The 21,337-nt window shown below is 43.4% G+C and overlaps 1 protein-coding gene across 2 annotated transcripts in view; it reads right to left on the minus strand.

Annotated features, from left to right (window-relative positions):
* Positions 1–2,025: 2,025 nt before the first annotated feature.
* Positions 2,026–21,337, minus strand: part of DAPK2 (death associated protein kinase 2) — an 88,559-nt gene continuing 69,247 nt past the window's right edge. Inside the window, exons 8-12 of one of the 2 annotated variants that reach the window (XM_039492551.1) lie at positions 18,696–18,848; positions 16,455–16,500; positions 5,088–5,177; positions 4,826–4,909; positions 2,026–3,540 (exon numbers count right to left, since the gene is read on the minus strand). In XM_039492551.1, the coding sequence (XP_039348485.1) occupies positions 3,463–3,540; positions 4,826–4,909; positions 5,088–5,177; positions 16,455–16,500; positions 18,696–18,848 (451 nt within the window). In that variant the 3' untranslated portion in view covers positions 2,026–3,462. Of the gene's footprint in view, positions 3,541–4,825; positions 4,910–5,087; positions 5,178–13,430; positions 15,360–16,454; positions 16,501–18,695; positions 18,849–21,337 lie in introns of those variants that run through there. The other variant, XM_039492550.1, reaches the window with a different exon arrangement.

Raw genomic sequence — 21,337 nt, forward strand, 5'->3', positions numbered from 1 at the left:
CATTGTAGCCAGCGTTCAGCAATTACTTACTGTCTGGATATCTTATTAGAAAAGTGATAACGGTTCAGGACTTTAGAAGATGGGAGAGATGAAGAATCAGATATAATACATACTGCTGTACAAACAGTGTAAACTAGTTAAGGAAGGTTTTAAGGACGTACATATGACCAAGTGGCTCGGATTCATGAAACATCCCTCTCCTGAAAGTCTGTACACTGAAATAAACATGAATTCTTAGTGGCTTAAACTGTAATAATTAGAAAACTTACCTTAATTTAGGAGATATTAAATATTATACACAGAGAGAACTGTAGAGAGTAAGCAAAGAAGAAAATGGGTAGAAACATTGCTCTATTGGGTACCTGGCTGATTCTTCAATATAAAAAGTGCAAAGAGAAGTGTTTGTTCTGCAAAGTGATGCTGACAAGTAAGCCAAACCCAGCATTCCTCACAATGCCATTCTGGTGTTCAGATGCTGCTGCAGTACCTGGTCTAGCTACAGAAGGCAGTTGTTCTCAATTAAAAATAAGGCTTAGTACTCACGGAACAGTTGATCAAAGCAGAATTAAGTTAATTTTTTAAAAAAAGTAGGCAAGCAACCACAGATTTTACAATAAATATTCCGAACAAGGCTCAAGTCCATATTTCCAATCACCTACCCTAGACTTTTCTACAGTGGCTTATCAGCACAGTATCTAAGTGCTGGTTCAGATTTGTCATGCACAATGTCTGTCTAGCTCTCAGTAATCTAACTTTTACTTCACTATCATCACTGTTGGGAAGCAGCCACTACTGCTGTGAAAAGTGAATTTTTGGAAGCAACTTGTAACAAACAAAGATGTAGAACTTATTTCTCTGTGGGGAAAGAGAAAAAGGAGGTACCAAGACAATGCCAGTCACTGAGGCTATTGAGAGAGCAAGGAAACAGTAGAAACACTGAGGCAGAGCCTCAGCTGGTCTTAAATTGCCATAGCTCATTAACTTCCATGGAGGTAGGACAAGTTATGCCATCTGAGGCTCCATCTCAAAGAGTTTAGAATCAGACTTCTGAACAAGTATAACAATGGAAGGGAAGTCAAGAGCAGCTAAGAATGTATTGTAGAAATCTAGAGGAGAGAAAAAGATTGCTGCATAATTCTGATTCCCCGTAATTGGTCAGTTAGGCATTGCCTTCAATAGGAAAAAAGGTATGTTCTTAACTTGAATTAACTATCACAAGGCAAAATGCTAGTAAAGACAAGGCACTTGTAGTTTTATCACGAGTTAGCAGATCAAGATAAACCCTAACCACCCCTGTAGTCTTAACCTCAACCAGCCAACGTGTGCAAACAACAAACTGCCTTGTCTTCACTAGGGTTTTACCTTGTGTTTGCTAACTCAAATTCGGAACACACCTTTTTATCCTAGTATCAGAGGGGTAGTCTAGTTTAGTTGTTGTTCTTCTGTAGCAACAAAGATAGATATATTAGATATTAGAATAGCATTTTTTTTGGTGACCCACTTCTTTTCGGATGCAAGAAGAGAAAGTGGTATTCACACACAAAAAAGCTCATGCTGCAAAACGTCTGTTAGTCTATAAGGTGCCACAGGATTCTTTGCTGCTTTTTATCCTAGTGAAAACAAGGCTTTACAGGCTGAGGATCACCATAGACTTAGCCATGGTCTAGAACACTGTTGACCATGAGGTAGCCTATTTTTTTACATCAGCTGCTTCAGACTGTGGTCTGACATTTGGTGGAAACACTCCTCTTTCCGTCCCTTTCCTTCATAATCCTCCTAACCCTATTTTCCCTTCTCTCCTCTGGTCTTTTCTAACCCCCCCAGTTCTTTATCTATCCACCCCCTTCCTAGCTGTCCCTTTCAGTCATTCCTCCTCACTGATTACTTTCCACCTGCTTACCATTGTGTCTCTTACCTCACACTTTCCTTTCTGCTTCCACTTATGCTACCTCTTCCTTCTTGGATGCTGGTTCTGACACATGTACTATGCATGTTTTTATCCCCACTTAAAAGAGGATATAAAGCTATGACTCAAACTTGATTTTTAATGCTTTGCAAAATGTTCACAGTGAAACCTGAAGCCTGGCAAAATTCACCTGGTGTTACGTTTCAACACAAACTTGCAACTCTAATCTGTTAAAATCTCAAGCTTGGGATACAAAACCATTCAAATCAGGTGAAATTTTGTAGACCAAACAGTTTGCTTTGTGGTTTTAGCTACATCCAATCCAAAATAAAGGGTTGGTCTCCACATACTTTTGGTACCAATTTAACTATATTGGCTTAGAGACCAATATAGTTAAAGTAGTGCAACCCCTAGTGTGGATGCAGTTATACCAGTATAGAGCTTATTTTCACAGATTTATGGAGTGGTCCGTAGAATAAAGCACAAATAGTCATTGGTCCAGGCAGAGTGTGGGACAGACTCTATAGCCGGTGGCTGAGGCACTCACATGGGAGGTGGAAGACACCAGATCAAATCCCTGCTCCAATGACTATTTAATTATTTATACATTGTAAAACTGCTTCAACAGGAGAGACTGAGCGAGTGCCACATCAGAATATTCCATAGCCCAGTGGCTAGGGCACTTTTTTGCATTGAGGGAGCCCCAAGTTCAAATCCTTTCTCCATCTCAGGTAGAAGGGGGAACTGAATCCGGGTTTGGCATGAGTGCCCTAACCACCAGGCTAAAGCTTACAAGGAAGTGGTGGCACCACGACTTCTCCCTGTCTTTTGCCAATAGGATCTCAGTCTTTGGAAAAAAATTTTTTTTGCTGAAACTGTTCAGTCCTTTGTGTTGATTCGGTGAACAGTTTCAGTTCGTTGAAAAATGCATACTGTTTGCTGCAAAAAAATCCACTCAGGTCCACTCCTTACACCATTTCCATGCTAGCAGGCTAGCGCCTTCGATGATAAAATGGAAAAACAGGATGACTTTTCATCACGACAAGGATAGTGGTATTATTGCAGACACCTCTCAGACACGTGTATCTGTGTTACTAATAACAAAACAATAAAAATTATTTGTAAAAGTTTGCTTAAGAAGCAATAACAGCTTCACTGCCATAAAAGCTGATCCAGTGGTATTAATTCACACATTCTTATATATGGCTCAGAATGTGAATTGCACTACACTTAAGAGAATGTCAGTAAAAACAATGTTCTGGATACAGGTGATATCACAGTTCACAGATGAATTCACAGAAGAATGAAAAGCTCTACAAGTAAAATTATTCCGACAGTGTCGTTGCTGCCGCACTTCTCAGGGAATCCGGACTCCCCAGTTTTGTAAGTTTTCAGCGGATCTTGAATAATATTATGCAGGTGCTCTGTGTAATTTGAAAAGTGAGCAGCACATCATCACTGAATCTGACCATAAACCAGATTTGCTGTTAGGGCTGCATTTTTAGCCAGGATGAGGTTTTCCTCACGTGTCTCTCTAGTGTGGAATACTAGATACACTAAAATATGCTGCTTTTTCTCAGATGAGTGCCATTTCTTTGGGAAAGATCTTCTTCCTGGTCACTTTCACAATTGCTCTGAAATAAAGAGACTGTCATGTTTCAGTCTGTTGAATGAGATACAGAGCTCCTACACAGATTAGCAAACACATACTTAATCAGTCATCTATGGGGGGATAAGCAGGAGAGCTAAGAGAAACATCACTGAGGTTCTCTAGAGGTGTAAGCTGCATTGTGGATATTTCCCCCATCAACTGGAGGCCACAGCAAGACACAGGAGTCTAGACGCGTTTGTCCACTTTGGGGTGGCTGTTCCCAGATGAGATTGTTGGGCCAAAACTAAAATAAGTGACCTCCCAGCCAAAGTACAGCAGATGGCCTGTAGTGAGGTTGTTGATCTGATCCTAAAGCAGGACATCCTTGTTCCTGTTTTTCTATATTGACTAAAGCTCACTGTCAAAACAGCCTGACAGAAACCCCCACTTTATCTTTAGCTAAATGGAGACTGGGCAAATGCATGTAAACAATAAAGCTAAATAAATAAATAAATAATAACTAAAATAAGGCCCACCAAAAAACTGTAGATGGTGTAAGAACCTATATAGAATACTTAGACAAAAATGCATCAGGAGTACGTAAGCTTGTTATACTTCCAACCTAATGAATTTTTCGAGTCACGTTTCTGCAAACCTAAGTTTAAGCAATACAAACCATCCAGCAATGTGCTCTCATGAGAAGCCATTGAACACAAGGGTTTTCCCATTTTAGATAAGACTTTTTATATTCAAGTGCTTCCTTAGTCCATGTTTGCTCACATAGGGAGCTTCTACTGAAGTCTATCGCAAAATCCCACTGGCATCAGTAGTGCAAGATTGGCCCTTAGCATCAAATTCCCATTCCCTATCCAAAGCCCATTTACTTTGGCTTTGCATGGGTGAACTACAATACATAGTAGGTTTTGGGCTGAAATCCCCTCTTCCCCACGCAGCATAGAGCAACTGCACCCCTCACCTCTCTCAGTTAGGGGTTTGATACCAAGCTCATCACTACGGTAGCCATGTACCTAGTGCAACTTTCATAATACTCCCCCATATCATACTTTTGAATACAGTTTGCAGAGCCATTGGCCACTCCTTGCTCCCCATTTATGCCACAGATAGCACTGTTGGAGCAATGGCCCAGGGTACACAAAAGGTACACAGCATCTCATGGTCTGGCTTCTCCATGGGTTGACTACCCAGAACCATGGCGGTTCTGATACTTTTTGGACCTTGGGTGCCCATGCTAGGGGAGCAAGATTCACGTCGCAGTAAAATGGTTGCTTTTCCCTTCTCTCTTCCCCTTGTTTTTTCAATGTACCTACCAAACTTTCATCCTGCATCAGTGGGACCTTTCTCATCTGTGAGCGAGATAAGTGGTTGCACAGTGAGACAATACTGTAAGAGAGCTGGGGGATGGGGAGAGATGAGAATTAAGTGACACTTGCAATGTAGAAATCCCTAACATACTTAATACAGCTCTAGTGCTTTACATCTTCAAAGCACTATGCAAATGTTAGCTTGCCCTCGAAGCCCCTCAGGATAAGTAAGTATTATCACATCAGTATTAATGTCCCAGTGCCGTACCTTCCATCGCCTCCTGGCATATTGCCTTTTGAAGTTTTCCAAGTTAATGACAGATTCTCGTCTCACCAGGGCCTGCCGCTTGTCCATTGGCTGGAAGACAAGAGATGACAAGTTTATTGCTTAGCTTTTCCTAGGGACAGAAAGTAAACATGTCTCTGCTTGTGTCAGTTACACACTGAACTGAGTTAAATACCAGAGAGAGATGCTCAGCTGAGGGAGAAGTTCTTGACTGTGCTAATTCTTCAGAGTACTTCCCTCTGCTGACCTGTAGCACTCCTGTCTTATCTGGACTGAGCCTGAGCCTGCTAGCTTTCATCCAAGTCCCTTTCTCTGAAAGGCACTGGGAGAGCATGGAAAGGGCTCCATCGGGGCAGTTGAGAAGGAGATGGAGAGCTGTTGTCAGCATACTGATGACATTTTAGCCTGTAGCTCCACAGCCTTCCGCAGGGATCTGACAAGTGTGGCTTAGGAATGATGACAGAACAGAACCCTGTGAAGTTCCTTAGTCAAGGCCCTTTAGGGAGGGAAAGAGGAAGCTCGGCTCTACCTCTGACCCTTTTGGAAGGAATGAGCATTTAAAATTAATTCCATTCAGCTGCCATAGTTAAACGCATAAGGAACCCTCACAATCCATGGTGCTGACAGACCAAGTAGTATTAACTTGAACATCTGTCATAGGAAGCTAGGAATTGTCATACCAGCTCAGACCTGTGGTCCATCTACTCCAGTGCGCATTCTGTATCAGTTTAGCTTTTTAAAGTCAAGCCGCTGTTTCAACTCCTCAGAGGCAAAGGCAAAATCTCAGCTCAGCCTTAATGCTAGAGTCACTATTAGCTCCTCCAGAGTAAAGGGAAAACAGACGAATGTACTTTTTTCATTGTCCAAGCTGCGTGGGATGCTAAAAGTAAACAGCACAGATGGTGAAGGGCAAATTAGATTGATGATCAATGATATGAAATGTTTAATGGAGACATTACTAAGAAAAGCTGCTTTTTAAAAAAAGAAATATATAAATTAAAAACCTGATAGTGTTCCCTTTAAAAAATAATACACCTTTCAGAGGTTCCATAGGGCCCGTCAATATCCCAGCTGCTAATCAGCCATGTCAGATCCTTCCCTATGTACAATGTCAGAAGGGTGGGAAAAGCTGCTGATATCATTACTGCTTGCATCCGAAGAAGTGGGTATTCACCCATGAAAGCTCATGCTGCAAAACGTCTGTTAGTCTATAAGGTGCCACAGGATTCTTTGCTGCTTCGACAGAACCAGACTAACACGGCTACCCCTCTGATACTTGATATCATTACTAGTACTTTAGAAATCAGGGAACCATATCAGTCACAGTGTACCAATGAAATACTAACAACAGAGAAGCTGAGTAAGTCCCCAGAAAGCCAAATCATTTGTTTTTAAACTACCACGAAACTTTTTCATTACACTATTTCAGAGGGTCTTAACCCATGGGCCATGACCCCAAAGGAGTCCAACCAACTCTTATCTGCTCCCATTCCCTCTCTCTGGTGTTCTGCTGAAACTAGTTTGTACAATTACTTGCAGTGAGGTCCCCCATAAAGATGCTTCACATTGTACTGATCCTAGTGGTGCAAAAGCAAGTGGATTCTGGGTGCATTAAAGAGGAATCAGATGCAAGGAGTTGCACATGGGCTTATGTGATGAAAGAGGTGAAAGGAGAGAGAATCTCTGCTTAAGGGGAACATAAAATGTTACAAACATTTTAAGATGTGATCATTAAACCGGATTCTCTGTTCTAAAGTGCACAGCTTTTTCTAGAGATGAGCCTTAGGCCTGGTCTACACTACGCATTTAAACCGAATTTAGCAGCGTTAAACCGAATTAACCCTGCACCCGTCCACACAACGAAGCCCTTTATATCGATATAAAGGGCTCTTTAAACCAATTTCTGTACTCCTCCCTGAGGGGAGTAGTGCTGAAATCACTATTGCCATGTCGGATTAGGGTTAGTGTGGCCACAATTCGACGGTATTGGCTCCGGGCGGTATCCCACAGTGCACCATTGTGACCACTCTGGAAAGCAATCTGAACTCAGATGCACTGGCCAGGTTGACAGGAAAAGCCCTGCGAACTTTTGAATTTCATTTCCTGTTTGCCCAGCGTGCAGCTCTGATCAGCACGGGTGGCGATGCAGTCCCAAATCCAAAATGAGCTCCAGCATGGACCGTATGGGAGATACTGGATCTGATCACTGTATGGATAGACAAATCTGTTCTATCAGAGCTCCGTTATGGAAGACGAAATGACAAAGCATTTGAAAAAATCTCCAGGCTATGATAGACAGAGGCCACAGCAGGGACTCATCACACTGCTGCGTGACAAGCGTAATGGAAAGCCAAAGAATCAAATGGACGCTCATGGAGGGAGGGAGGGGGTACTGAGGACTCCAGCTATCCCACAGTCCCCGCAGTCTCCGAAAAGCATTTGAATTCTTGGCGGAGCTCCCAATGCCTGAAGGGTCAAAAACATTGTCCGGGGTGGTTCAGGGTATATCTCGTCAATTTACCCCCCCTCCCCCCGTGAAAGAAAAGGGAAAAAAATCGTTTCCTGCCTTTTTTCAATGTCACTGTATGTCTACTGCATGCTGCTGGTAGACGCAGTGCTGTGGTGCTGAACAGCAGCATCCCCTCCCCTTCCTTTCCTGATGGCAGACGGTACAAAATGGTGGAAAACCGTCCTCATCATCCCGTGAGTGCTCCTGGCTGGCCTTGGTAAGGACTCCCGGTCATTCCCGGCAGATGGTACAAAAGGCTTGGTAACCGTCCTCATCATAGCATCTGGAGGCTGAGCTTCATCAGCCCCCCCACTTTCATGTCTAAAGAAAAGATTCTGTACTGCCTGGACTATCACAGCAGCGGGAGGCTGCGCTCCTCTCCCCCCCACCCTTTAATGTCCTGCCTGGACTATCATAGCAGCTGGAGGCTGCCCCTCCCTCATTTTATCTCGCTAACAAGTCAGTGTTTCTTATTCCTGCATTCTTTATTACTTCATCACACAAATTGGGGGACACTGCCACAGTAGCCCAGGAGGGTTGGGGGAGGAGGGAAGCAACGGGTGGGGTTGTTGCAGGGGCACCCCCTAGAATGGCATGCAGCTCATCATTTCTGCAGGATCTCTGGGGCTCTGACACGGAGCGGCTGTGCTCTATGGTTCTCTAGTACACTTGCCCCATATTCTAGGCAGGACTATTTTTAGACAAAACATAAAGAAGGGAATGACCCGGGGAGTCATTCCCATTTTTGTCCATGTGCCCCCGGCCGACCTCAGCGAGGCCAGCCGGGAGCACCCATGACAGCAGCAGACGGTACAAAAGGATTGATAACCGTCAGCGCCAATTTCCAAATGCAAACAGTGCAAAATGACTGATAACCATCATCTCATCGCCAATTTACAATGGCAGACGGTGCAATAGGGATGGTAACTGTCTCTGCTACCTTGCAAAGTCAAATGAATGCTGCTGTGTAGCACTGCAGTACTGCCTCTGTCAGCAGCATCCAGTACACATACGGTGACAGTGACAAAAGGCAAAACAGGCTCCATGGTTGCCATGCTATGGCGTCTGCCAGGGCAATCCAGGGGAAAAAGGGCGCAAAATGATTGTCTGCCATTGCTTTCACGGAGGAAGGATTGAGTGATGACATTTACCCAGAATCACCCGCTACACTGTTTTTGCACAATCATGCCCTGGGATCTCAACCCAGAATTCCAATGGGCAGGGGAGACTGCGGGAACTATGGGATAGCTACAGGATAACTACCCACAGTGCAATGCTCCGGAAATTGACACTAGCCTCGATACATGGACGCACACCGCCGAATTAATGTGCTTAGTGAGGCCGCGTGCACTCGACTTTATACAATCTGTTTTAAAAAAACGGTTTCTGTAAAATCGGAATAATCCCGTAGTGACAAAGTTCAGATCTAGATCCTAGATCTCCAGCTTTGGATGTGTTAATATTTAGGGTTTCCATGTTGGGCCCTTTAGAAAGTTCAAAGTTCAGAGTGGACCTTTCCCTAATTTTAGATCTCTTTCCCCACCCCTAGCATGTCTTTTTGTGTGTAAGTTTACTGAGTTTACTATTTACCAGAAGGATTTGATAACCCCACCTTGACAGTGCTGGTTTGTGCTACCAATCAACACAGTAACTTTTTGAGGGCCTTACAAATCCAGTTTTGAAACTGGAGAATGTATAATATATGAACAAGAAATACAGAGAAACTTCAGAGATCTACATGTCCTCTGCTACTCAGACATCAGATGGTAATGCACCAACAGTGCTGCTTCTCCGCTGACCCAGGAAGTAGGTCAGCAGAGTACTGAAGCAACGGCAAAGACCTGAATAGACGACAACTATGAGGGGTTTGCAGAGCAATGAAACAGGACACAAGAACAAAGTTACAACAAAGATAGCTGTCAACTGGAAGTGATTTACATTACAAGAGCTGGACAGTTACAGTGAGATGGATTGCAGGAGGTGCTCATTTAGGTAGTGAGACCAACAGGTTCGATTCAGAACTGAACAGGAAAAGTAACCGAATCCATAGGTTTCATTTGTATGGGGCCTGTCATGAAGTATCGAATGGGAACTTTTCCCAAACTCCTGATAATAAAATGAGAGAACGTTAGCTGACATTCAGTACCAGTTACGGTACACATACTACATCAGTAAATGGGGCTCAGGGAACTTATGTTGTAAGTAGCTGTTATGGTGGTGGGAGATCCAGAAATGCTTAGATTTAATTGGACTAGAATTAAACAAGCAAGGAAACAGAAGCACCAGAGCAGGATGGAAAGTGCACCCTCAAAGATTTAAACATCTGGTCAGGAAACTGGTAATATTGTTGAGCAGACACATTTGCTTTCACACAAGCTATTATGCTGTTAAACAGACAACACTGTTCTAAACAATACACCTATAACAGGGTACACCACATCATCTTTTCTTGTCAGTAGTTCTGCAATTTGGCTGTAGCCCGTCTGCTGATGTATTTTACAGAATCTTGGTAAGAAAGGGAGAGAGCTAGGAGGTGCCCTAGGACAACAGCGTCAATGAGGGATTCAGTGTTTTAAAGCTTTATGCACATGTATTCTGAGATACTTGTCAGCCCAAGGGCAACTTCAGAGTCAGCAGCATCTAAGCGCAAGTTGTTCAGCTTTGGCGCTAAGATTTTTAACAAACATTTTTATGCAACAGACAAAAAGTATGTAACACCTTGGAGATATGCTGTTAGATAGTCATGGCTTGATCATCAGAGAGGTTGAGGTTTCACAAATCCCTTTTACATGGAACCTTTTAGCGCTCAGCACTTCTGAAAAATCAGGTCATCAATGTAAAAACACCAAAGGATTTACCATAGTATAGCAGATCATGACCCAACCCGTCCTTCAGTCTTGGCCAATACCTGATCCTAGCCCTTCTGGGCCAGCAGAGGGCAGGGAGGTGATATAAATAGGACCACAAGTTAAATGCGTACTTTTTCTATAGAGCAGGATGTGAAAATGTCAATTCTAAGAACACTTTTTGTGGGAAATCCAGGACAGTTTTCACTGTTGCACAGAGAAATGTTTAAAGCCTAATGGCAAACACCTGAACCATTTGCACTGCTTCTGTTTCCCATCATTCTCCGAAGCTGTCCTCAGCTTTGAAACCTGTATAAATGAATACAGAGGCTGAGATTTCACCTCCAGTGGCAAAGTATGTCAATACCTCTGAGAGAAAGGAGCTGAAATTATTAGCCTTCCCTCCATCTCCGTTAAAGATAGACAACATCTGTGCACAATTGACCCTGGATATTGAAGCATGAGATGTCAGTTCCCCACACTATAAGGGGCTAGGCAGCATCCCACAAATGCGCTAAGTCAAAAAGACTGGTGAGAAATCAGGTTAGACCTACAAAATGTCACTGTTAAATGTCAGTTGTACAATCGTCAAAAAACATTTAAATGCTCGTTCAATGGCAGAGCCCCTGAAGCTCCACTCAAATAATTAGTTTTATGATACTCCAGACTGTTAATAAACAGTTGCCCCATATTGCTAAGTACCTTGCATAGTCGTGATCTTGTCATTCTCAGCTGGACATGATCCTTTCTCAGGTACAGCAGGGACCTCCTTCAACTCATGAAAAAAGCACAGGCCTTGAGAAGTGGGTCATAATGATACTAGCCCCAGCCAGACATGCTAAAGATCAGAGCACCTGCTCTAACGTCCCTTCTGCTCTGCACCAGTATATCCATACGCAGAGATAATCCAAATGGACAGAAATATGGGGCCAAGGATAGGGCAGACAAATTCTGTACATTGAGGGTCTTTTCTCCAGATTTCGAATCTTACTCTATTTTCTTATTTTTCAAAATGAGGGGAAGAGAACCTCAATTCTGAAAACGTTGTCTAGTCCCTCTGGACAGTGTCCTCTTCACAGGGCTGGCTCCAGGCACCAACTCAGCAAGCAGGTGCTTGGGGCGGCCAAGGGGAAGGGGCGGCATGTTGGGCTCTTCAGCGGCAATTCAGCGGCGGGACCCTTGGTCCCTCTCGGAGGGAAGGACCTGCCGCCGAATTGCCGCTGAAGAAGAAAGTGGCGTGGCGGAGCAGCCACCGATCACGACTTTTTTTTTTTTCCCGCTTGGGGAGGCAAAAACCCTGGAGCCGGCCCTGCCTCTTCAACATACCAGGCAGCACTGGGCAGAGCTCTAGGCTGGGACTCTCAAAGGAGCCTGGCACTCAATGACAGTTGAGCACCTCCCTCCCTCAGGTTCTCTTGAAAATTACAAGTGAGATATAAGATTTATTAGGTCCTTGGTAAAATTTTCATTTAATCACCTAAGTAACTTCTGAGCCTGAGTCTCTTTTTCAAAGGTATTTAGGCACCTTACTCTCATTGAGTTCAGTGGGAGTTAGGCACCTAAATATCTTTGAGGATCTGGGCCTTTGGTACTTAGCAGTCACTTATGCCCCTAAGTCACTTAGAAACCTCTGAAAATTCTACTTCCATCCTGTCTAATGTAGAATGTAAGTGTCTCAGGATAGGATGCATGTCTATTCTCTGCCCAACACCAGACACAGCTATAGTGCTACAGACAGGTGTAAAACATAAATATATACATAAGCATGGTTATTCACTAGTCTCCCAAAGTCACTATGAGAACATGGCACTTTCTGATTCATCATGCTCTGTGAACTGAATGAGAATACATTGCTGCTTTGTAGATAAAATAAACAGGATTATTCCTATAATCTTATGAACAGCAGCCCATTGCATTTAAATCATTAGCTTTTCCAGAACAGAGGAGTGGGCTTTCTGGGGGAGGGCGGGGCGGACAAAGAGAAAAGTCTAACATATCATCTCTCCCTTTGTCCTCCTCTTTGTTCAGAGCATAATTATCTGAAAAGGGGGATTTTGGCCACTAGGGATGGAGAGTTTGCCTGAAGCTGTACAGAGTGACTCTCACTTTTACCCTTTTAGGGAAAGCAACTGCATCCATTTCCAAAGGGCTGCTAGAAGCAACACTGAGAGACATGGTATGGCCGTGCCAGAGCTTGAGAGCCCAGGGAGGAGGGATTCCTTGCTTGAGCATGTTGTTTGTACTGTGGTAGTGCACAAACGCCCAATCAACATCAGTCCCATTGCAATAGCCGGCCCTGTACAAATCTAAGGGCCCGGCCCCCAGAGACTTCCACTAGATGCATCACAGAACTGGCCATGCAGATATTCTCTGACAATCTGCAGTCTTTATGTCAGGTCATTAAAAACAGGTTTGATTCCTGCATTGGAGCCCTGCTATGGCACAATCAAGTTCCCACTCTTTGAGTCTCTGGGCCAACCCTGGCTCCGAAGCAAGTTAGAGCTGCTTCCAGGCAGCTCCAGGTTGCACCACTGGTAACGGCTCCTGTGAAGGACACTATGCCAGTCAAGGACTGCCATGTGAAACACAGATCCACCACACTCCCTCGTGGCCCACGACACACTCCTCATGCCAAGGGGGCGGGTAACAGAGGGAGAGAAAAGAGGAGTGAGTGAGTGAGTGTGTGTGGTAGAGAGAGACCTGTGGTACAGATGCCCCAGCAGGGAATTCATTTTCTCTGCAGGGCATTTGCCACTGGATTTACAGCCCCTTTGCAGTATCTCAGCCTCACAAAGGAGCCATAAACCAGCTAGAGAATCTGGCCCTATAATTACTTCATTAAGTAGATGTTTAAATACCCCATTTCAGTCACAGACTTCCCCATCAGAGACTACAGCATTGTGAATAAGAGACTATTTATTGTGTCCAAAACGTGAAATGGTTACATTTGTGCACATAAATACAGCCTAAGCAAATAACCTTTCTTTTGAAACACAGGAAAACGGTGCATTATTCAGTTTAAACACTGACTTTTTTTCCTTTTTCATAAGTTTCTAAAATGACCTTTGGAACAAAAACACCAGTCTCAAGTTCCACCACACTGAGTCAATGAATTGTTTCCTTTGACAGACCTTTCTTATTATGGAATAAAAGTCAAAGGTCTATTGACACTGCCTGATGGATCATCATCCATAATATAATATAATATTTGCACAACAAAATATACATACACAGTTCTCCAGTCATTCCATTGCAGATTTATCATTCTGTCTTTCAAATAAAATATTTCTGGTACATGAAACAAAACATGGCTGTTTTTATTGCAAGAACTTCACATTAAAGGACTAAAAAGTATCTAACACTGGTCCCCAAACTTTTTACTTCGTGCCTCCTCCCATCCCTGTCTGTGCCCCCCGCCTCCCCCAGCTGGGTCTGGGAGCAGGGCTCCGGCTGGGAAGGGCGGGAGGGCACACCGACAGGGTTAAGGGGGCCAAGGCTGGGGCCCACAACTGGGGGTGGTGACGGAGCCTTCCCTGCCCCCCAGCTGTGCCCCCTCCAGACATTCCTCTGCACCCACTTGGGGGTGTGTGCCCCACAGTTTGAGGACCCCTGTTCTAACATTTGATAACAGTGAAAGAGAGACTGTAGCCTGAATAATTAGCCTATCAAATAACCTTAACTTTCCTTCATTAGCTGTTATTTTCATGGTGTGAAATGATAAATCACTGCATCGTTTGCTCCATTTTAAAGGGCTGCAATAACCTTCATAAGTGTTTTTAATTATCTGCTGTGCAGAATTATCCCCAGCAAGTCTGCAAGACTATTTCCCTCATCCAAACAAGAATGCTACCAGGCGATTTTATAGACTTCAAAGAATATGTAATCTGGTAAATAAGGAGTGAAATACTATTTCATTTCAAGTGAATTACCTAATAATTTTCAGGACCTGTATGTTTACATATTATTATAATGTTAGCGCAGAATAACTGCACGGTTACACATGCCCTAAAACAAAGTGATTTCTAATTCTAAGGGTTCAGGAACTGCGCTGGTCACATCAGCACAAAAACCACTGCAGAGTGTAGGCTTTTGGTCAATAGTTTGTGCAACATTTCCATATTTCTATTTTAATGCATAGGTGATGGTTTTGTTCTGAAGTTACAAACTGAGATGATTTCTTACTGTTGCACATTGAGACAGACAGACAGCAAGATAGGGGTTCTAATGCAGATTGTTGCCTATTAACCATTACTGACTTGATTCTGCAACATCAAGATTCAAGCCTGCAAGGAATTCTTCACAGCAAGATCTATTTAACAGCTCCATTAGTGATTCATTAGTATCTTTGTTGAAAACAGAGCCAAAGTTTCCATTCACACATGCATCATTTCCATTATCCAGCTGAAAACTACTCATTAAATCCTGGATCCACCTGAGTTCCTCAGAAAGTTCCTGACTCAGAGATTCATACTGAGACTTTAGATCAATGTATTTCCCAGTGACACTTGCAAGACTAGAACCTACAGTCTTGATATCATCCTGCAGATGTTTCTTCAGGGATTCAATTTTACGGTGCTCATACTTCAGCTGTGAAAGCTTGTGTCTCACATTTTCATTTTCTTCTTTGTACCAAGCTTCTTTTTCATTATATATGGAAACCAGAGCATCGATGTCCTCCTGCAGGGAGTCGTGGGACACAGTCAGAGTGCTGAAACCACGTTCCATCAGAGAAATGTCTTCTACCACCCGGGCAAAGCGCTCAAAGTTGACGTAGGTGTTATTTGGTGGCATACTTGAATGGCACTTGATGGTGTACTCTTTCAGACGTTTTGTCTTCAGCTGACTGTTCTCAGCCTTCTTGTTTTCTTGGACTTTTGTTTCTTCTATCAACTGGTGAGTCTTCAGACAGAAGAACCAGTATTATAGATTGATTATCAAGATTGCAAGATATTGCACAAATTTAACTCTACACAGCAGACAAGGGATGCAAACTGCATTTCCACAATGCTGGGGAGAAGCGTTGTTTCCAGTCATTCTCCTTCATGCATTTGATTAAAATAAAAGGGGTGATGTGACAAGCACTGAGCATTCATTCCCATGGGACAAATGTAAATAAATGAAAGGGTTGTGAACTATTTGCATGCTACAGTTTGTGCAGTTAAATTCTCAAAACCATCAACATTTGTGGGGAAAAAATAATCCTGAAAACACTCCACTCAATGTTTTGTACAATACGTAACAAAATTAGAACAATCCAGTGTTTAAAGATCTGTATTTGCCATGCTGAGATTGCTAAATGTATTTTCACTAAGAGATTTATCTACGGAGGCAAGCTTTGCTTAGAACAAAACAACACACACACACACAAATCCAAACACCAAGCAAATCCAGACAGCTACTAGCTCACTACACCAATGACATTTTGAAGGAGCTGATTTGTTTTCACATTTGGTATGGTCAGCTCTCAACACCCGAAAGCACTACACCAGACGTATGGTTTGTGTCCATGCAAACAGTGATTAGAGATGAAAACAACACAAATGGTGTTCTAATACAGAATACTGTATGCCCATTTATTTATATTCCAGTCACCCCTACTTTGGCTTTATTGTAATAACAGAAGTCATGACTAAGGCTTGCAGAAATCCAAGATTTTGGAAGGAATTGAACAGGTTTTTACCTCAGTTTGTCGTGAATCCAAGGATCTCAGAGTGTTTAGTAGAGTTATTTCTCATAACTTACCTGTGAAGAAGGGGAGTATTCTCCCTGCTTTGCTCATGGGTGAAAGTGAGACATGGAGAGGTTAAGATTCACTGTCTGGTTCAAACTGATTTCTGAAAGCCATAACCATGATGAATTCTCTTGCCATTTAGGCACATAGCTTTAGCGTGGAAATATAAATTCCCATACAAATTCTGTACTAGTTTATCCCAAAGCAAATGTCCACCTGTTATAAAAGCACTACCCGTATTCCGTCACTATCTTTGGCCTTACCGTTATCCAAGGATGAGTGAGAGCTTCTTGAATTGTGAGCCGTTTCCTGCAATGAAACACACACTTAAATGAGAGCCAAGCTGCTTACCATACACTTCTCTCAGGGTGTTTATGAACCAACATTTTAATATGGTACCTTGTACCTATAACACTGTCACCAGTAGTGCCAGGATTACTTACAGTGAGGTACAACTTTCATGGCTACTTTACTCTGTAGGGCAGCAGGGTTCATAACAGTTAGGTTTCTGTCTTCAGTGTTAAAACAGTGCTACCCCCAGCAGAGCTCTACTTAATTTTCATTTACACTCAATGAAAATCTCTCCCTCTCTCATTGTTCTGTTAACAAGAGGTGAAACGCTGCTAATGTTTCATGATACGTTCTGTCTTACTAGTCTAACATGCCTAATGAGCGAATTCTTCCTGCACACACTTGGTCTGACTTTTTCTCTATATCAATTGATATAAGATTAATGTAATCAAAAACATCTTTAATGCACGAGCTATCAAGTCACCCCTGGAGCTCTTGCTTCCTGACAGCAGTATTCCTGGGCGGGATGCTTCAATACTAATCAGAAAATCTAACTTTCTCCTACACTCTAGCAGCACTGTGAACAGTACACTATCACCTTCAGGCAGGATGGGCATAAACATGGTATTGTCTTTGTAGCTGGTTACAGCACAGATTTCAACATGCCTGATATGCCCGGCTTGAAAGGCACTTGCTAAACCTGTGCAAAACATTCACATCAGACTCCAACATATCCTGGGGTCTGAGGTCCGTAGAAATGTTTACTGATGTGTTTGGACAGATACTCTAGCTGGCAGCCTTCTCCCAACAACCCCCACTATCTACCTTCTCCCCCAGATGTCTTTAGAGGGCACCCTAGGGACCTGCCTTCCCACACCTTTCTGCAAGTGGCCCCCCACTTTGTTTTCAGGGGACATCCGATGACCACTCCCACTAGTACAAATAGACTCTTCAGAGGGCTCAGCAGCACATAACCCACAAGGATGCCCTTTACTCTCTCCGCCCACCCCAACATAGTGCAGGAAGTGTGGCAAGCTAGTCCTGCTGCATCCAGCTCATTAAAAACTTCAGGAGCAGAGATCCCTCTCCTATAATCCCTATTGCAGTAGCTAAAGAATCTCTGTTGTTCCCTAATCACCATGAGGTAGGGGAAAAGCCCCATATAGCTGCTAGAGAAGTGCCAGGTGCACCTAGCTGATGCACAAGGGTTAATGGAGCAAATTTGACACTAAGACAACTGAAGAGCAAGGAGTTTGCAGCAATAACGGGTAAGGGCTAAGTGCATCTCACTTCCTAGAAGGTTCCTTATGGCTTGGGGTGTGGGAGCAATTACCAACATCCACTACAGACCTGGGATAAGAGCCATCCTGCCTCAAACGATGGACTCCATGAAGACAGCGAAGGGAAAATGGTGGCTTATAGGTGTGAACAGATAGGGTGTCCCTCTGGAGGTTTGAGACCGATGAACACAAGCCTCCAAGTGAACACATAGGAGCTGGTTTCCTGACAATCTCTGCAAGCCAATCTGCAGGCTTTAGCACGTGATTAATAGATTCCCTGGCCAGACGGAACCATTGTGATCATCTAGTCTGACCTCCTGTGTAGCACGGGCCGATAGAACTTCCCCAAAATAATTCCTAGAGCAGATCTCTTAGAAAAACATTCACCCTTGATTTAAAAATTGTCAGTGATGGAGAATCCACCAGGCCCCTTTTATTGTTCCAATGGTTAATTACTCATTGTTAAAAAATTCCAGTCTGAATTTGTCCATGCAAAGCAGCTGTTTTTGAAACACTGAATATAAAAATCAACTCTCTCACACACAGACATACTCACCCACCAAGGGCACATGGCTTGTGAGATGTCATTAGAGGCAATAACAAATATTTATGAATTACCAGACACAAGAACAGCTTCTAAAACCCAATAAACTCCAGTAATTTGCACTTCACAAAAAAACCAAACCAATCCAACCCTACTGGTGAAAGAAAATGCATGCCAACTTCTGCCACATTTGGTGAATTTTGGCACAGGGCATATTTTTAGGGCCTCTGTATACAGACATTTACAAGGGACACAGCAATACACCTGTACTTAATGACTCACTCTGGGACAGCGACCTACTCTGCAATGAAAACTCTGAACTGCTCAGCGTGCTCATTTTTGCCTGGGTGGCATGAAAGGCAGCCAGCCATTTCTGTACATTCACTTACCGCGTGTCTTTCACCAGGAGTTTCTGGATAAAGTCTTTTGCCAGATCACTGGTGTGACTGAAGAATTCCTCATCAAATTCGTAATTCACCGCTGTGATGTTGGCGAGAGTTTCCTGCTTTGTTTCTCCAAGGAAAGGGGATGCGCCGCTGAGCCTGAATAGGCCAGACAGGAGGATCATGTTTTGATTGGGGAAAAATAAAGTTACTTTGACGTGATTCCAAGATTGTGAAATGACAATATTGGAATATGGGTCTCTCTTTCAGGGCAGCCAAGAAGATTTGGAAATAAAAGGCCCAAATCTTGGTCACCATATATATGGCTACAAAACAGACTCACAAAAGCAGCATTAATGTGTTTCCATGTGTGACAGCAAAGACCCTATTCATGGACACCCCCATCCCTGAGACACATTCAGGTTATTGCTGCCCAGGGTAAGAATAATCCGCACTGGAGGAGAGGTCCAGTTGCTATGAATGTATCAGGGGGTACATGCACAAATATCCACATGTCCCCCCATAGTTCCCATCAAAGAAGCCCTGTTCAGTGGCCTCTCTGTAGGCTTTTGGGAAAAACTCCTGCCCCGTGCTGTTTTTCTGCCTGCAGTTCACTGGCAAGAATCTATGCACCTAGAGTTGGGCCCAAGAGGTCCACATAAATAGAGAAAATTAATTGCTCAGATTTTTGTGGCCTTGCTCTGATTTCTGCAGGGTAGGAAGGGGACATGGCATTGATTAAAACTAGTCCCCAGGACAAGCCAGGGGACTTACAGTGCAATAAAATTGAACATAAAGAGCTAATTCTGTCAGAGCTCAGCTCCATGCTTAAAAGTGCAAGGATACAACGCAGTCACCATCCTCATAAAACACCATTCAGCAATCTTTTAGAAGGAAAGGGCTGTGATCCTGCCTGGCATCTCTCTCAAATGCAATTGACATCTTTCATCTTAGACTCATATTTACCTCAGTCCCACAAAAACCTGGGGTTAAAGCACTTCTATTAGAGTTCCTTTTTTTAAATACCATGAATGCTGAGTCAAGAGAGTTAGTATAAATAACTCTTGCTGGAAATCTAAGTGTTCTTCATACTAAGGAAACTGATCCCATTAAAATAACTACTACTATTCTTGCCTTCCCTGTTTGGAATTTGGTAGTGGAAGTTCAGGATGCAGTGGGCTCAAAACAGAACTGCATCAAACCCTTCAAATCTAAGAGGAGTGAAATTGCTTGTTTAAGTGATTCTGCTCACAATAGGCCTTTATCGTCCAACACTGTCACAGTGACCAAGGATCTTTTGCCTAACTGGACTTAATAGGCAGCTCCATGGCTGTGCAGCTTAAAAGGAACTTAACTGGGGAGGTATGAGGTGGGGGGTAAGAGTTGGCTGCTGGAAGGAGTCAGGGTTCTCACCTGGTAACTGACCAAAGAAGTCGGACTGAGACACACACACAGCTTGAAAAATGGAGTTCACTAGAGCTTGGCTGGGGGCTCTGGGCTGACCAGAATGGTTTTGCTTTAACCTTCCGTTCTCTATGTTAACCTAAGGACTTCCTATGCAATGTTCCAGTTGACTAATAAACCCTACTGTTTTGACAACACTGTTTGAATGTCACTGAAGAGGCTAGCAGACGTGTATCGACCCCTGGAGAACGTACAAGTCTCTACCAGGAATCCATCTCGGTTGGACTCACCGAACAGAGCTCACAGTATGAAGCAGGAGTGCTGCAGGCCCTGAAGTGCAGTCTAAGGAGGTGGAGAAGCCAGCTGACTTACTCTGGAGGAAGAGTGAGACCCCTAGCAGGTCTGGCACAGTGAAGGGGTTCCTCCTAGAGCAGTGATTCTCAACTTGTGGCCCAATCAGCAAACAGGGGCGGCCATGTGACATCCTCAGGACCACAGCCAGTATTGGATGTGGCCCACAATGGTAAATAGGGTGAGAACCACTGTACTAGAGATTGTTCCAAAGCTGGGGGCATAGCACTAATCTAGTGGATCCGTGACACACCACAAATACATTGTGATACAACAGAGCCAGGATTAGTGGAAATCTACAGGGACACATTGTTTGCATTTCTCTCTCTTTTTTTTTCCCCAATGGAGATTTTAGGTATAAGTAGAGGTGGGTCAGACAAAACTCCTGTTTTGAACAACCTCCAACTTTGGGGAAATTTGGACCTGGAATTCATGGGGCAAGCCCACCTCTAAATACAAAGTTGTGCAGAAGGTTTCTAGGTCATTTCAACCAGCTGGAGCAATGCAAAAGCAAAATCAATGCTTCTGTCTCTTTACAGAGCAAGGTATATAAATAGAAAAGAACTGCCCTATTGGAACAGAGCACTGCTCCATTCCCTGTATTATCCTGCCTCCAGCAAAGGCCTGTGTATGCAACACTTCAGAGGAAGGTGAAGGTCTCTCAGAACACCTGGCTATCTGTGCATTACTGTAATCACAGGGTAAGCATTCTAGTTTGGTTCTTCTCAACATCCAGTCTCCCTTCCCATCCATCTATGAACAGATGTAAATAGCAATTTATGAAGACTTTGATGTCCTATCAGGTTCAGATGTATTCGCTGATGACATGAAGAGTGCAAATGAAGATCAAGGATCTGGACAATTTTAGAATTGCTCTTTAGATGCTGGTGGGC

Source organism: Mauremys reevesii, linkage group 10 (assembly GCF_016161935.1).
Source record: "Mauremys reevesii isolate NIE-2019 linkage group 10, ASM1616193v1, whole genome shotgun sequence".
NCBI lineage: Eukaryota > Metazoa > Chordata > Testudines > Geoemydidae > Mauremys > Mauremys reevesii.